The sequence below is a fragment of the Uranotaenia lowii genome, chromosome 1 (genome assembly GCF_029784155.1).
Source record: "Uranotaenia lowii strain MFRU-FL chromosome 1, ASM2978415v1, whole genome shotgun sequence".
NCBI lineage: Eukaryota > Metazoa > Arthropoda > Insecta > Diptera > Culicidae > Uranotaenia > Uranotaenia lowii.
The window spans coordinates 66,759,434-66,776,431 of NC_073691.1; the positions used below are offsets into that span (position 1 = coordinate 66,759,434).

General features: G+C 37.1%; 2 protein-coding genes across 2 annotated transcripts; one reads left to right on the forward strand and one right to left on the reverse strand.

Moving 5' to 3' along the window:
* The first annotated feature begins 7,831 nt into the window (after nucleotides 1-7,831).
* On the forward strand, nucleotides 7,832-9,088 carry LOC129760819 (uncharacterized). Its single transcript, XM_055758495.1, has 2 exons — nucleotides 7,832-7,861; nucleotides 8,084-9,088. Exons 1-2 carry the CDS (start codon nucleotides 7,832-7,834, stop codon nucleotides 9,086-9,088), a joined length of 1,035 nt encoding a protein of 344 aa, XP_055614470.1.
* Nucleotides 9,089-11,617: 2,529 nt separating this feature from the next.
* LOC129739346 (uncharacterized) lies at nucleotides 11,618-16,684 on the reverse strand. Its single transcript, XM_055730754.1, has 6 exons — nucleotides 16,514-16,684; nucleotides 16,210-16,419; nucleotides 13,514-14,223; nucleotides 13,245-13,447; nucleotides 12,591-12,984; nucleotides 11,618-11,854 (listed from the first exon to the last, which is right to left on the reverse strand). Exons 3-6 carry the CDS (start codon nucleotides 14,217-14,219, stop codon nucleotides 11,829-11,831), a joined length of 1,329 nt encoding a protein of 442 aa, XP_055586729.1. The 5' UTR covers nucleotides 14,220-14,223; nucleotides 16,210-16,419; nucleotides 16,514-16,684; the 3' UTR covers nucleotides 11,618-11,828.
* Nucleotides 16,685-16,998: the final 314 nt, after the last annotated feature.

The following is a 16,998-nucleotide window of genomic DNA, read 5'->3' on the forward strand; positions in this document are numbered from 1 at the left end:
AGTGGATGTTGAGCTTCTAAAAGATCAAACTTTTCATTTTTGAATTTAAACCACTAAAACGTTTTTTTTTTCATTTAACGTTAATTTTATTTGAATAAGTAGAAAAATATATAGGTACAAATAAGTTTATAACGTATCATAAGCTTTTTGCTCCGGTTCTCACTGAAAGCTCTCTGTAAATTGATGTTTAACTTTTCTAATATTTTAGAATCTTTTTTCAATCTTTTTTTGTTTTCCTCTTGAAACTACTTGTTTGCATCCATTGCTTTTGTGATTCCTTCAATACGTGTTCCTGCTGATAGTACATTATTTTTTTCTGGAGTAACGATGTTTCTTTTTTCTTTGTGGTGTCGAAGGAAACTTCACGGGCTGCGAAATTTCTTCAGTTCTTCAGTCATTATTGGAAGATCGCTAATGTCAATATACTCTGCTTCGAGCAGTTTTTCAGCTGAAACCCTTGTCGTTTGTTCTAATAGAGGAGTAACAGGCTATATTTATTATATAGTAAATCTTTGTAGAATATAATATTTAAAACTACTCAAAACTAATGTACATAAGTTATTATTTTGTTGTAGTATAAAACTGTTTTTAAATGCCTTTGCAAGTTGTGTTTTGTTTATTGCTACATCTATAATTTCAATTTGTGCATTGTATTTGATTTTTTACTTACAACTAAAAACTAAAACTATCCTAAAATTAAAGTAATAGTAGAGAGAACGAATCTCTGCGACGGAAGACTGCATCGATTTGCCTCTGAAGTTGAAGATGATTTTGTTGGCCATCTCTTCGATCGATTCAATGCCCGCAATCCGATGAAGATCTTCGGTGCTGTGCCAAGGCGGAAGCCGCAAAATCATTTTCAGAACCTTGTTCTGAATCCTCTGGATGGCTTTCTTCCTCGTCGCGCAGCAGCTAGACCAAATCGGAAATGCATACATTATCGCTGGTCGGAAAACCTGTTTATATATCAGCATCTTATTCCTCTGGCATAGTCGAGATTTCCTGTTGATGAGAGAATAAAGAGATTTAGTGTATTTATTACATTTCGATTGAATATCTTCAATGTGATTTTTAAAAGTAAGATTCCGATCAAGTGTAAGTCCCAAGTACTTCTCGTGATCAGACCATTCTAATGAAACCCCATTAAAAGTTATGGAATGATTTTCATTAGGTTTTAAAAATTTAGCTCTTGGCTTATGGGGAAATAAAATAAGTTGAGTTTTGGAAGCGTCAGGAGAAATTTTCCACATTTTCAAGTAATTCAAAAAGGAATTTAAATTTTGTTGCAATCTACTTCGTACCACCCGTAAATTTCGACCTTTGGCTGAAAGCAAAGTATCATCAGCAAATAATCTTCTACACGCTCTTTTTTTTAAACTCAAAATTAAGTAGTTTTGGTTCAAAACCGCACTTCAGTGGCATCCCTCAACTTTGAGTTTGTCTGGGCAATAGCAAAACTAAGTTCTGATAGGCATACTCAATGCTAAGTTCGGCAGCCGAACTCGAATGTATCCTTTTTTTTCGAGGGTAGCTTGTTTTCAGGGAATTAAAGGATGATTAAGGATGAAATTTGTTGTACCCGGATGTTGCTGTTCCGGTACATTGCATAGCAATTGCAGAGCGGTGGAAAGTTTTGACACTCCCAGTCAAAGAAAATTCCCGGATGTTACTTCCTACGGGAAGTAAACAACATCCGGAAGTTTCCGGACATTCCAAGCCGCTCACCGTATGATGACAATGACGGACAGAATTTTACGCTGACACGGTGAACATGCATTCCATTATGAAGTTCCTTCATAGTCTTCCGGTAATTGTTCCGGAACGACCAAATTTTGCGACGTGTTCGTTGGTTGCAGTTCCAGTTCGAACTGAACTCGCTAAGTGTTTTCAGTCCAACAAAGAGAGTTCAATTTTTAGTTCATAAGGTCGAACTCAGCTTTGCTCCCTCGCCGAAGAAAAAAAGGATCAATTTTGAGTTCGCAGTTGAGTTTTATTATGAAGAGCTTTAATTTAATAACATAATTTTTGATTTCCTCTATTTTCTTACAACCACCCTGTTCCATCGGTCATCGGTGTTTTCCGAATTGGCTACTTTCAAGGGATTGTCTGTGCGCCAATGGCCCTACAGAAATCTGCCCCTCCAGCACGTCTACCTTTATACGCGATAACCGGGCGGTGGCAATCGTTTATCGAACTGGGAAATGGAACTTCACACGTACCAACCTACTAGTGGGGCACAACTCAGCAAAAGTCCACATCTGGGATCTGGGGAATTTGGGGGGCGCACTCTGTATGTCCCCAATGCGGAATAAAAACAAAACTTTGAATCTGTTCCAACCTCCAATCGCCCGGTTACAATCCGATAAGGAAGCGAAGATTGTATGGCACTGTTTTGAAGACCTACTGGAATTGGATCACCATAGGTGTTGTTGTAAAGTTGATTGTCAAAGTGATTCGTCGTTTGATTTAATAAATGATGTTTCCGTCAAAAATTTATGTTATAAAGAGTGATTTGCTCGCAACTCTGTTTATTCAACCAGACACACAGTTCTGGGTTTCAATCTTGACCAATTTTCAAACAAAATAAAATCATTAAAGTTTCATATTTTAACGGGAATCCAGTGAGCTATAATTTCCAGTGAAAAACCTCTTGAAAAATTTGTGACGCGAAAAAGGCAGCAACAGCGACTGGAAATGCAACAGTATTCCCACATAAAACAAGTGCACTTGAACTTTCGCGCCGCCTTCTGGCTGTTCTATTCCGCCTAGAAAGCCGGAAGCGAAACACGACGGCAAGATAGCTAGATATAGGTATAACCTGGTACAACTTTAACAAGATGTACAACTCTTTGCCGGTGTTGTTGTTGTTGCAGCAGATAGGATTCGCTATTGCAAAACTGCCAAAGGTTGATGGATGAGGTTGTTTTTTTTGGTGGTGGAAGTACAAAGGTGCCCGGCTGGAATCAACTACAGCAACCAGCCTTTTGAGGACCGTTGACGGTAAACTTGAACTGGAGAAGGAGCAATTGAAAGTGACACCGAGCTGTGGGTTGTTGGATTTTGGAAGTGAGCTTAAATTTGTGTTTTCGTTCATTACTTGAATCATGATATTTACATTTCGACTTGCTGACGCCCCCAAGTAACCATAAGCATTAAGCCATATCTAACCCTTAATCAACGTTAACACGTTCGTCGCCACGCTCATTTTGGTAGTTTTGCTAGCCGGGCCCAAAGAAATTTTCAGAGAGAGAAAGCAAAGAGGGAGAACTCCCATATTTGAAACGTGTGGCGAAGCTGAGCGGTAAACTCCAGTAAGAGAGCGTCACCTGCTTTTTGATGTGACGGGGCCCCCCAGGAAATACACCCGTCTGCCAAATATGGGTGACGTTGCGACGAACGTGTTAAATCAACATTTCTAATGCAAGTTAGCATAATATGAACATTCATAAGGCGGCATCCATAAATTACGTAACGCAAAAATGCACTTTTTTGACCCCCTCCCCCCTCCACTCCACTCCCCCCCATACTCCACTTAGTAATACTCGTCAGAACAAACAAAATTGCATTTTTTAAATCAATTGAGAAAAAATAGTAAAATTTCCGGTTGAATTGAGTTCTTGGGGGTAGATGTACCTCAGAGCAAACTCACCAATAAGTGAGTATACGCGGCCCGGTTTTGCTCATTTCAGCGGACCGGTTTTGGGATACACGCTCTTTCGCGCACCGGGCGGTAGCATAATTATTTTTAAATTTAGCATTGCACTGAGAAAACTTTTGCAGAAAATCTTGATAAAAAATTAAAACGGACCGAGTAAATTTTCGGAGTCGTGCGTGAGTTTTTCAATTTCGCATGCGGTGATTTGCTGGTCAGTGGTAAAGTTCTTTCTATCTTGCGATTACTGGCGGCGGTTCGACTGTTGGAATATTTATAATTTAAAGAATGGAAGAGTTGGTGAGTTAAAATTTTACATATTAGAACAGCAAAAGAACGATAAATTGAGTGCTGTTATTTTAATAATATAAATTGAGTTAAGTTTTTTTTAAAAGGAATGTGGAGGTTAGAGAAAAATGGCCGTTCAAAAAAGGAAAATTCTAGTTTTTGGGGCAAATCCTTTGTTCTTTTGCTCTATTTTCCTTTGCCTTTGCGTTAAAAGATTGGCTTATTAAGGGACTGGATTCCGCTGGGGTTAGCTACTATCCGTGACCTTTAAGTTAACATCCTGTGAAAACATGCCGCGTACAACATCACCAGGGCCAAGCAGCTTCAATCGACAAGCAAACGGGTCCGGTGGCGGGTGCAGCCGGATCTGCGCCGGATAAAATGCGAAGCTTCCAAGTACCGGATTGAAATCTTCGCCACCGAGCCACGGTAGTAGCCGCGAAGATTTCGATCCATGAAGCGATGGGTATCGAAGCTTCGGTTGGTCAGAATCAATCAAGTGGATCAGTGAATTTTACACACCAGAGAAGATCGACAATATGGAACAAGATTACGCCGGAAACTCATGTACTGGCGGAAGAGTGGAATAATGTTGCTGCTGTACATCGTTCTGCTGACCAAGGGTCTGGAGAGCGTTTTAAGCGAAGTAACTGATACATGGGATCTATGGCTACGGTAGCCTGGCGTTGATCAATCTCATGTTGACGGGACATGCAGTCCCGTACGTTTGAGACAACGAGCAAGACGTTGAAAGATTGAAGTTGAATCTGTAAGCCAGCAGTCGAATATCGGGTTGATCGCCCTGATGGAACGCACGCAATATTCGGACGGACCACTGATTCCTGAAATGCGGGATGAGTAGAAATTTGAAATTGAACTGCAAAATGCAGGAAAAAGGTAGTTCCTCCAAAAATTAAATTGTTAGCTGCTCAGTTCTTATATTTCAGTGCCTTGGTATGCTCCAAAATATCTGATAAATTGTGAATTTTACATTCAATCCATGTTCTTAAAAATTAAACTCAAACTTCGAGCTCCTTCTAAAATTAAAATTCAATTCAGTGGTTACCAAGCTGGTGAATATAAGACAATTTTCCATTTGATTATTTTGCTATGTTAAATATTTTAATTCGTCAAGCTTACATCTTCTTTTTTTTTATTTCAGTCACGGAATAGCTTCACAATAATTCAGATCATTGGTCTATTAGATTATTTTACAAGATTACGGTTATCTTGTACTAAATTTGTTTTAGTATTGTTTAAGAAATGATCTGTTTTAAATTGGTAAAATTTATACATATAATAAAATATCATTATAAATTGGAATTTTGATTAAGAGTCAGTATCTGCATCAGGATTGTTCGATCTTTTAAGCAGATTTTCAAGAGTTTGGATCGTAAGTAGGTTGACGATTTAAGATTGCTTCTAAAGAACCGTACGTTTCAATTTCTTTTTTTGTTTTGTATAACAAATATACCTTTATAACCATGTAATTTCACTTCTATGTTCACACTGTAGTGCTATCTTTCAAGATTTTAACACTTGCCAATCAATCATACAGTTAAGTAAAGGTGTTTAAAGATCATCATTATGGAAATCTAGCAGTGTTTACGGAATCCAATTTGCTTAAAAGCTGCAGTAGAGAACTAGTGTTTCCTTTATCAGAGTGGAGGAATTTCATTGATGAAACTTAATTGATTTTTAGAAGGAGGTTGTTTTTATTTAAATTATTAAGTCTGACCTATCTTATCTGATTTTTTTTTTTTCGAGGAATCGTATATGAGCCACCGCACGCATCGGAAAATGGAGTTATGACTGTTTCATCTATTTTGTCAGATATTTTTCGAAGAAACGAATGAAGACTGTTTGAGCCATCGCACGCATTGGAAAATTGAATTATGGTCGTTTTACCCTCAACATTATTGATATAGTGCAGAAAAAGCGTGTTCGAACTTAAAAATTTTGACCCAAATGAGACTTCTTTTATGGGATTTTTTTCCAAGGAATCGCACGTTTAAGCCACCGCACGCATTGGAAAATGGAATTGTGGCTGTTTTTGCCCTCAATTCTCCTACATTCTTTAATTAAATGAGAAAAAAGCATGTTCGGACTAGAAAGCTTTGAATAAAATAAGACTTATCTTGTGTTGTTTTTTTGCGAGGAATCGAATGAAGGTCGTTTGAGCCACCGCACGCATCGGAAAATGTAGTTATGGCCGTTTTACTCTCAATTTCCCAACATTTCTAATATAGTTCAGAAAAAGCTTATTCGGATTGGAAAATTTTTAAGAAAGTTAAACCTACGTTGTGTGATTTTTACGATTAATCAAATGGAAGCTTTTTTGAGCCACCGCACGCATTGGAAAATGGAGTTATGGCTGTTCTAACCTTAATTCCCCTAAAAAATTTACATATTGCAGAAGAGCCTGTGAAGCTATAGCTGTTTTTACCCACTTTTCCCCAACATTTTTCAATTTATTCAGAAAAAAATATGTCCTGACTTGAAAATTCTAAACCTAATCAGACTTATCTTCAGTGAATTTTTTTCCGAAAAATCAAATGAAGGCTGTTTGAGCCACCGCACGCATTGGAAAATTATGGCTATTTTCTCATCAAACTCCCAACATTTATCAGCTTATTCAGAAAAAGCTTGTTCGGACTTGAAAATTTTCAACCAATTCAGACTTGTCTTGTGTTTTTTTTTTTCGAAGAACCGAACGCAAGCCATAACTCCATTTTGCAATGCGTGCGATTCCTCGTATAAATCATACAAGATAGGTTTAATTTGATTTAAAAATTTCAATTCCGAACTTACTGTTTTCATATTTTTTATGTAAAATACAGGAGTATCGAGATTAAAATCAGTCATAACTAAACATTTTTCCGATGCGTGCAGCGGCTCAAATAGCCTTTATTTGATTACACTGTTACAAGAAAAATAATTGTTTAATTACTGTTAGACCCCATCCAAAATAATATAGAAATATAAATATACAGGATTTTTCACTTAAACTAAGCTGCAGCATCATATCGATTCTACGTGAGCCTTGTAGTAATTACTGGACTTACATATTATAGACACATGAATTTCATGTAAAGTCGAAGTGGATGGATTCAAATCCGTTTTTTGCAATTTTCTCAAGCGTGCGGTAGAAAATTCTTATTGGAAAAAGAACTTGTTGTCAATCAGCTTACGCGATTTTATGCTGTAAAAATTGCGACAACTCAAGAGCATTCAGCGTCGGTCGGAAGACGAAAAGTAGACCACACTGGATATCTTTCGGAACCCAAGGAGGTAAGTGTATTTGATTTACCAGAAAATTCATTTAATTTAAGTTATTGTCTGTGTTTGTTTCCAGCTTCGGAGAAAGCTTCTAGAAGTATGATCATGTTGACTCATGCATAAGTGGTCCCGGGATGGATGTCCATCTGATTTACGGCACTAGAAACAATTGCTTTTTATTATTTTAATTATTTAATATTTTTTCATTTTTTACAGGACCCAAAAAAAAAGCTGATGATGCATTGTTGGACCACCCGGAATCCAGATTGATTATCATTAAAGTGACTGTGTATGATTTAGTGAGAGTGATTGATATAGTGGAAGTGTTTTATTTGAAAATAAATTCAAATTTCAAAAAAAATTGTTATTCTTATTAAAGTTAGAAAAAACAACGAAAAAGGGAGGGAATAATTAAAATCGATTAACATTTCATACAGCTTTTATCATCACATATCGTGTTGAACTGACTAGAAATTTACGTAATTTGTAGATGATTTTCATCAAGTATCAATTCCCATAGGGACGCGTTTACATATTCATTTCGTAGCATTTACGTGAAAATCATTTGGATAAAAATTATGTAGTTTTTCACGTAACTACTTCAACTACAGGATGTCACTACAGCCGCTACGTGGAGATTATGTATTTTTGGTGCACGGTCTTTGCTATTCGGGCTCTTCAGCCCTTAATAACTTCTGGCGTAGCTCGTATCATCTAAAGATTTTCGAAGCAAATGAATGAAATTAAGTTTTATTTCCAATACATAGCCGTAATTTTGAACCAGCTGAATAAAAATAGATTATCTCATGATGTTTTACAATTCGTACTTTCTCTCATGTATCTACGTCATTTTTCTAACTTCAGGATAAAACTAAAACCCGAGGTCGTAATTGGAGCACAGAAGAAGACGAAGCGCTCTGTTTGGCCTGGCTCAATATTTCACAAGATCCAATTAGCGGAACAGGCCAAAAACTGGACACTCTGTACAGTCGTGTGTTCAGTTTATTTATTGAGCTGTGTACGGAAAGAGGTTACTACAATGCTGAACTGCGAGGAGTCACGGGAGTAAAACACAGATGGCTACTGATCAGTAGGGCATGCAGTAAATTTGCGGGCTGTGTGACCCAGGTGCTTACTAAACAGCAAAGCGGTGCCTCAAGCTCTGATTTTATGAAACAGGCACTGATTCTTTATAAAACGGCCACAAAATCACCATTTGTATTGCTTCATGCTTTCAAAATTCTAGAAAACGCGCCGAAGTGGCAGGTGTATATGCACAACAAAAACAAAAATTGTTCTGAATCGCCAAAGAATGTAAATGAAGGAAGTGGTAAAGAAAACAGTTGCCCCTTGACCAATACCTCTAGGCCCATGGGTTTAAAACGCTCTAAAAATTCAGGAAAGGTCGATTCCGTAGCCAATGCAGCTGTTCAACTTGCGCAGGCAAGTGACAAAATAGCTGAAATCGCCAAGAAGAAAATAGAGCTTGGTTTGCAAAAAACGCACGCTTTCAACCGCATGGTCGATCACTCGATCATGAGTGTTGACTTTTCCAAATTAAGTGCCGTGGCGAGAACGTACTATAGGCGAGAACAAGCCAGAATTTTGGCAGAAGTGATGAAACATGGTGTGGAACATAACAATCGATCTTCTGAACTGGCTTCAGATGAAGAGTCTCTCAACCCCATCGAATTATTGGAAACGGATGAAGAGGATGACTCCAACAGTAACCCACAGCGAAAAAAATTGAGACAAGAAACAGAAAGAAACCTAAGCGATTTTGTTGAAGATGCAGATGGTGTGCCATCCGACATCGACGGTTTGGATGATTCAAATCCAATCGAGTTTCTCGAAGAAGCTTCGGACTAAATAATTTCGAATAAATACATTTTAACATGTAATCAGCGATAATAATAAACAATATTTATTAATTTATGACCCATCAACGTAATTGTCGTTTTCAATAAAAACAAGCATTCATAGAAAAAATGTTGATTTTTTATTCATCCGATGATACTCAGTTTTTTTCCCAAAAGTTTCCAATCAAATCTGATTCTATAATTTGAATCTGCAACCGAAATCCGAAACCGAATGAAACGTGAATTTGAATTTAATCTGAGTTTGAAATTTGAATCTGATATCTGATTCCTAAATCTGAATGTGAAGTATAAATCTGAAATTTGAATATCAAATCTAAACCTGAATTAGAAATCTTAATCTAAAATCCGAATCTGAAATTTGAAATCTGAATCGTAATCATGAAACTCATTCTGAAATCTGAATTTGAAATTTCAATCTAAAACCTGAATTTGAAATCTGAATCATTGCACAATGGGGAAAAAATTGTATAAATTGCGAAGAAATTCAATATCTTCCCTTTTAATCGAAAAATATCCATGAACAAGTACTTTTCTATAGTGAAAATTTCCAGAAAAGTGATTGGACATAGTTTAAGACGCCGCACGAGCTTATGAACGGAGTTATTGTGATTTTTAACCCCTAATTCCCCTATATTTTGTAAACAATCCAGTTAAAAAACTTATTTAGACTTGAAAACTTTAAACAAAAGTAGACCTATCTTGTGGAATTTTTTCCGAGAAATTCAATGAAGGATGTTCGAGACATCGCACGCATCGGAAAATGGAGTTAGGAATGTTTTGACCCTCAATTCCCCTACATTTTTCAATGATTTAAGAAAAAAGCATGCTCGGACTTGATGATTTTGAACCAAATAAGACTTATCCTATGAGATTGTATCCGAGGAATCCAACGAAGCCTGTTTGAGTCTGCACGGATTGGAAACTGGAATTATGGCTGTTTTACCCTCAATTTCCCAACATTTTTTAAATAGTTCAAAAAAAGTAAGATCAGACTTTAAAACTTTGAACATTTTTTTCCAAGGAATCCAACGAAGCCTATTTGAACTACCGCACGCATTGGAAAAAGGAGTTATGGCTGCTTTACTGCTTAATTGAGGGTAAAAACAGACAAAACTCCATTTTCCGAAGCGTGCGGTGTCTCAAACAGCCTTCATTGGATTCCTCGGAAAAAAATCACACAAAATACGTCCCATTTGGTTCAAAAATTGGAAGGCCGAACATGCTTTTATCTTAAATAATTGAAAAATATAGGGGAATGAAGGGTAGGGTAGAAACCGCCAGAACTCCATTTTTCGAAGCGTGCGGTTACTGAAACAGCCTCCATTCGATTCCTCAGAAAAAAATCCACAAGATAGATCTACTTTTGTTCAAAGTTTTCAAGTCTAAATAAGTTTTTTACTGAATTGTTTACAAAATATAGGAGAATTAGGTGTTAAAAAGGCACTATAACTCCGTTCATAAGCTCGTGCGGCGTCTGAAACTATGTACAATCGCTTTTTTGGAAATTTTCACTATAGAAAGGTACTTTTTCATGGATTTGTTTCGATTAAGAGAGAAAATATTGAATTTTTTCGCGGTTTATACACTTTTTCCCCATTGTGATTGATCTGATTCTGAAAATCAAATCTGATCTCTGGGTTCAACGACCCTCTACAGTCTCTATGATTGGTAAGACTCATGTGTTCAACGCGTAATCGTGATAGTGTTGTTTGGTTCTTATGCTGAAATTTGAATCTGAAATCTGATTCTTAAATCTGAATAAAATTTCAATCTCAAATCGGAATTTGAACTGAAATCTGAAACTGATATGAAATCTTAATCCGAAATCTGCATCTGAAATTTGAATCAACCTGGAATGCTTGAATCTGAAATCTAAACCTAAAATCTGAAGCTGAAATTTGAGTCCGAAATTTAAAATCTGAATCCACGTGTTGGATAATTCAATTGCAATTGAATTTTACGAAGAAGATTTGAACTAAAACATTTTTACATGTACTCAAAAGATAAAATTAGCATTTGTATAAAACATGATGTTTTTTTTTTAATTAAATTTAATCAGAGGGACTTAACTTTTTCAGTAAATACGTCTCTTGTGATTTTTGATTAGATAGCATCAAACAGTTTACTCATTTTTAAAAAATTTGAAATTTTATCTTCAGCTTCTCTGTCGTTGCTTAAAATTTCTCGGATAGACGTCGGTAAATCCAGGTTTTCTCGGTAGGTCTGAAACTGCGGACAGCACACGAGTATATGTTCAACAATCAGGCTCGTTTCACATGTAGGACGGGTACTGCAACTCGAGTCAAGGTAGTGGAGGTGAGTAAGTTTCGTGTGACCAGTCTTTAACGTGATAAGATTTGCTGTTCTCTACGATGTGTCCGATCCTCATAAACACTTTCTAAACCTTTTACTTTCATGTTGATGTTGATTATTGATTCATCCGAAATTACACAATTTTTGTTCCAAAGAATCGTCAGTAAAGAATCGTATCTTTCAATTTAAAAAAAAAAACGCAGAATCAAAGTTGTTATCTTAGTTTGGTCATTTGAAAGAAGTTGAAGAAAAATGAGGTTTGCTATAAAAAATTTAAATTGTACAACTTCATTGGGAATTTGGATTTCGGTTCCGCATGTCCAGTATGTGAAGATTCGTTTCCTATCCTCCAAGTCGGGTTTAAGCCAGCCGATTTCACCAACAGGTCATCCGGTTTGGATACGCAAATTTCTCTATTAGTCGTGTAGTCTTACAACCGGTTCTGTTATTAGAAAAATAAAAATAATTAAAAAAAAAATCATCTGACTAGAAATATGCATCAAAGTATTGTTTCATCGCACAATGGGCAAAAAGTGTATAAATCGTAAACTGAAAATTGTTTTAAAAAAACATGTTCGGAGTTCATAATTTGGAACCAAATAAGACCTCTCTTGTGTGTTTTTTACGAGGAATCGAATGAAGGCTATTTAAGACACTGCACGTTCGAAAAATTGTTATGACTAATACACCCTCGATTCCCCTACATTTTTCAAATAGCTCAGAAAAAAGCAGATCCGACTTGGAATATTTTAAATCAAACGAGGCCTATCTCTTTACAAAGAGTTGAACGGACTTGATAATCAATCCGGACACGCTATGTCTGAAATATTTGAAAAAAATGTAGGAGAATTGAGGTTAAATTAGCCTCGGGAAAAATCACACAAAATGGGTCTATATTAGTTCAATATTTTAAAAACCAAATCAGCTTTTTCGTGGATTAGTTACAAAATGTAGGGGATTTAGGAGCTAAAAAGTTTTATATCTTCGTTTACAAGCTCGTGCGGCGTTTGAAAGTAGGTCCAATCGATTTTCCGGACATTTTTTCTTAAAATTAGTATTTTTTCATAGATTTTGTTAGTTTAGGAGGAAAAATATTGTATCTCTTCGCGGTTTATACACTTATTTGCACATTGTTTACCGTCTTGATAATAAGATATGTTTTGAATGTAGCTACTAACTTTCAGTGGGAAAACAAAGTTGACATTCCAAGATACGTTTAGCTTTGTTCTCCCTTTTTTTCCACAGGTGCTCTACTAAGTCTTCCTGAAGCTGATAATGGAGAACTGGGCTGTGAACTTGGCAGTATTTGCTAAGGAATGCTTGAAATCCTTCTCCTCCTCCCATCCTGACCGTAACTTCTGCGTTTCCGCCCTGATCGTACTCGATTTCGGGAATGTTTCTTTGATCTTCGATTATCATATTGTGAAGAACAATGCAACTTCGCATAATTTGTGACAATTTATCTCTGTTCCAGAGCCTTGCCGGATTTTTCAATATCGCAAATCGTGCCATTAATACTCCGAAAGCCCGTTCCACATCTTTTCTTGTGGATTCTTGCATCATGGCAAAATGCTGTAAAATATAAAAAAAAACAAAGTTAAAGTGATTTATTATTGATTATTGAGTTAAGACGAAAGCTAATCACAGCAATCATTTTTAAATAAAATTTAAAGTAGTTATTAGATGTTTAAGAAAATTTTGCAACCAGACATACATACATCTATTAGAAAGATAAAAGCTGTTATGAAGCCCAGCCTTTCTTAAGACTACCAGTTATTGTCTTGATTTGCAAATATTTGCATAGCATTATTTAATCAAATTATTTCAACCACCTTCCGTTTTTGATCCACGGGCGAAGAAATAGTTTTGACCAATGTCGCCAAAGGGGGGTATATACCGTCCGCTAGGTAATATCCAGTGGTGTATTTTCTCGAATTGATCGTGAACTCAACCGGTGGAGTTTTTCCGCTGTAGAGCTTGTTGAAGAGTGGCGACCGCTCCAGAACATTTAAGTCGTTGTTCGACCCTGGAATACCTGATTTGAAGCAATTTAATAAAAGTATTAGCGTCATCAATCCTTATTTACAATTAAATTCAATACCAAAAAATGCATGCCAGATCCAGAGGTCGTAAGATGCCACGGCTTCCAGTATAATGGTTGGCTTTTTACTTTTCCCTTGATATTGGCCGGCCCATCCAGTGGGACAATTCTTCCACTCCCAATGGCAACAGTCAAGGGATCCCAACATTCCGGGAAAACCACGCGACGCGCCTGTTTCCAGCAGCCGTTTCATATCTGCGCTATTTGGAGATCGCAAATATTGGTCAGCATACAGGTCCAAAATTGTTTGGCAAAATTCCATCATGGACTGTCGTGCCGTTGACTCGGCAATACGAACGTACTCGTCTATGGCATCCGATGGCATTCCGTAAGCTAATTGCCGTATGGCTGCCGTACATTTTTGCAACGCCGTTAGGCCCAGTTTTCCGGCAGCATTAGGTTTTTGTGTGAAGTATTCATTTTTGGCCTCAACATCATTTACGATGCGGATAAAAAGACTACGTCGCATTCGAAATCTTCGACGGAATTGCTCTTCAGAGTACAACGGTTGTTCAGAAAAGTAGTCTGCTATCAAACGCAAAGATCCTTGCTGAGCAAGGCGATCGATATTCGGTTTTTTCCCCTTCCGTGACCTGCTCTCTTCTACAGCTACCACCAACAAAGACTTAGCTTGGGTTAAAATGTCACCCATCAATTCGATATCGTCATCGCTTGAAGAGTCCGATAACAGGGCGTATTGCTCCATTGCGCTAGAAAATGGAAATTCAGAATATAAGCCTAGTCATAATTAGACTACATAACAGACCAGAATAATTTATAACTGATTTTTTTGTGGCGTTTAAACAGCTCGGGGAGCTGACGGTTTCAATGAAAATTAGAGAGAATTGTGTAGAAGAAAATTCAAAGTAAAATAGTAAGCTATCATGAGACGTTAGTTAGACAATCAGGCCTATGACATAGTGAATACGATGCGATGTGATGCGGCGAATGCGTTTCAAGGCGGTGAACCACATTTGAGGGGCCGTTCACTAATTACGTAAGCACGATTTTTGAAATTTTCAACCCTCCCTCCCCCCCTGGTAAGACAAAGTAAGATTTTTCAAACCCCCCCCCTCCCCCCCTAGTAAGATCTTACGTTTTTTATTCTTTGATAAATTGACACGTTGTTTCAAAAATAGCTTGAAAATATTAAAATTGTGACATACATGCTTCAAAGGAAAGTACTTTTTAAAAACTGTATTTGAAAAGCACAATCTATACAAAACAACAGATGAAATGTCATAAACGATTAAAGAAAACATTATTCAAGACGTAGCATGTTTGGGGTAACAATAATTCTCAATGAATTTCCACAATCGAATAAACAATATAAAATCTGAATTCCGATTTCAAAAAGAGAGATCAGGTTAGCACAAGATGTTTTTACCTGAAAATCATAAAAATCTTTTTGAAACATCTTTCTACACTACTAGAAATGGGGCAAAAATGTTCAACGACAATCACGTTGTCAACTAACCTAAAAGCTCAGACTCATTCAGCGGTAAGCGATTTAGTATTGATTTTTTTGGTAAACCTTTTGTTAAATTAAGAGTTGGTAGTGTCTATCACTGAAAAAACTGTCTAGAAATTCATTATTTAAAGCGCCTTATAAGTATTTTTTGAGATTTTTTCTGGATGAAGTCATTTTTGAAACATGGTGGATTCAAATCGTGGTGTCACAACGCGCCATTTTTTTTGTTTCTATAAATTTCTCAATAAAAAAACATTGTTGGGATGGAAAGAGAAAAGCGACCTGAATAATATGGTTTCGTATGGCTGTGGCTGTGTTGAATTTATAATGTAATATTTCTTACGTAAGATTTTTGGGAACCCCCCCTACCCCCCTAGTAAGAGATCGTAAGCAAATGTGAAACCCTCCCACCCCCCCTATGTGCTTACGTAATTAGTGAACAGCCCCTGATGAAAATGTATGTGAATCGCTTAAACCTGATATACGCAACGCGGCGAAGCAGATGTCAATTTGTTCCGCCGCTGGAGTTCGCATAGGCTGCGTCTTCTGCATCTTTCTATATACTACGGTTGATGGAAGCATTCAAAATAAAAATGACAGATCTCACTAAGTTACAGTACACCATCTCCAGCTGTTGATTGTTAGTTAAATCCTTAGGTTGACGTACACATCATGCGAAGAATTATCGTCTGAGCCCTATGTTGGTAGGAGATGTTAGTTTATTTTTCAGGGAAAATACTCGAAAAACTAAGAAAGTCATCAGGATTAGCAGAAAGATATAATTCAAAAATTTTCATATGGATAATAATAGTTATTTTGCTTCAAAAAAAAAAGTATTGTTTTCCGCTAAACAAACCCTTAATTTTCATGCATCTCGAAGGAAAAGGCCAAGGTCCTACAGGAAAATTTCCCAACTTCTTGCAAACAACTGTTTAGCTGGCCTGAAATCGTTCTGTAATATTCTGCTGTCGAAAATACATGACAAAATCCTCCCGACCGCAGGAGAAAGATTAAGTGTGGTATGCTCGAAGCATATTCAATATTGATCGTGTTGTTATATTGGAACTAATAGATAATTTGATAAAAAGAAAAACGCTTACTGAACTAGGCTGAAGATGGTGACTTGATGGTAGTAGATTTGGCGGCTTTTTCACAAAAGCCTTAGACAACTCCGATAAGTTAAATTTTTATCTATGGTATTGGAAAACTTTGCCTAATGTCTTACCTGCTACGAACGAATTACAGATGAGCTTGAGTGATCTCGTTTAATTTCCGATTGATTATTTATTGCAGGTGCTTTTTTCACTTTTTCGGCTCAGGCACTGGAAAATCTCCGCCGTCTGATCGACCCTCACAGTGGGGTTTCTTCTGGCCGTCCGCTTCAGCCGACTTCCAAATGCAAATTGACTCCCCGGGCCTAATTGGATAACGCGGACTGAAAACAGCAGAAGAAAAAACGGCACTTGTTTTACCTCGGCTGATGATGTTTTTTATTATTGATGCAGCCGACTCAAAAAAGAAATACTTACCACTTGTTCCTTCTCCTCCTTCCGTTTTTTCAAGGTTTTGCTTTTGCAGCGCCGAAATGGCCTTCTCTCACCGACTGAATTTTTACCTCTTCCGGCCGTGTTCCTCACAGTTAACAGATTTCGCAAACCGTTTAGACTATTCGAACGCGTACCAATTTGCAAATTTCTCTGGCAACGAAATGTAAACAAACTCTACACGCTGAAAGTCGTTTGTTTAACTCAGCATTAAACGGTAGAATTTTTTCAGTGCATGTTTTCTCACGCCCCTTTCTAGTGAGCAAATTTGGTGATTTTGTCGGTCCCGACGGCAACGGCCCTATTTTTCTCACCCTCATACTAACCCCCGGTGCGGTATGAAAGTGATCAAACTCGTGAGCATTTTCACTTTGCTCGCGATTGCTGCGGATGCCCTCATATTCGGTTTTGCAACGGTTGTTTCACGGATATTCAAAACACATTTTAAGAAATCTATCTATGAATCTTAA

Coding starts and splice junctions, on each gene's coding strand:
- LOC129760819 (XM_055758495.1), top strand. CDS start 7,832: ATGTCACTACAGCCGCTACGTGGAGATTAT. Junction 7,862..8,083: donor AGCCGCTACGTGGAGATTAT/GTATTTTTGGTG, acceptor TTCTAACTTCAG/GATAAAACTAAAACCCGAGG.
- LOC129739346 (XM_055730754.1), bottom strand. CDS start 14,219: ATGGAGCAATACGCCCTGTTATCGGACTCTTCAAGCGATGACGATATC. Junction 13,448..13,513: donor GATCTGGCATGCATTTTTTG/GTATTGAATTTA, acceptor GCTTCAAATCAG/GTATTCCAGGGTCGAACAAC. Junction 11,855..12,590: donor ACTTTGTTTTCCCACTGAAA/GTTAGTAGCTAC, acceptor TTCTAATAACAG/AACCGGTTGTAAGACTACAC.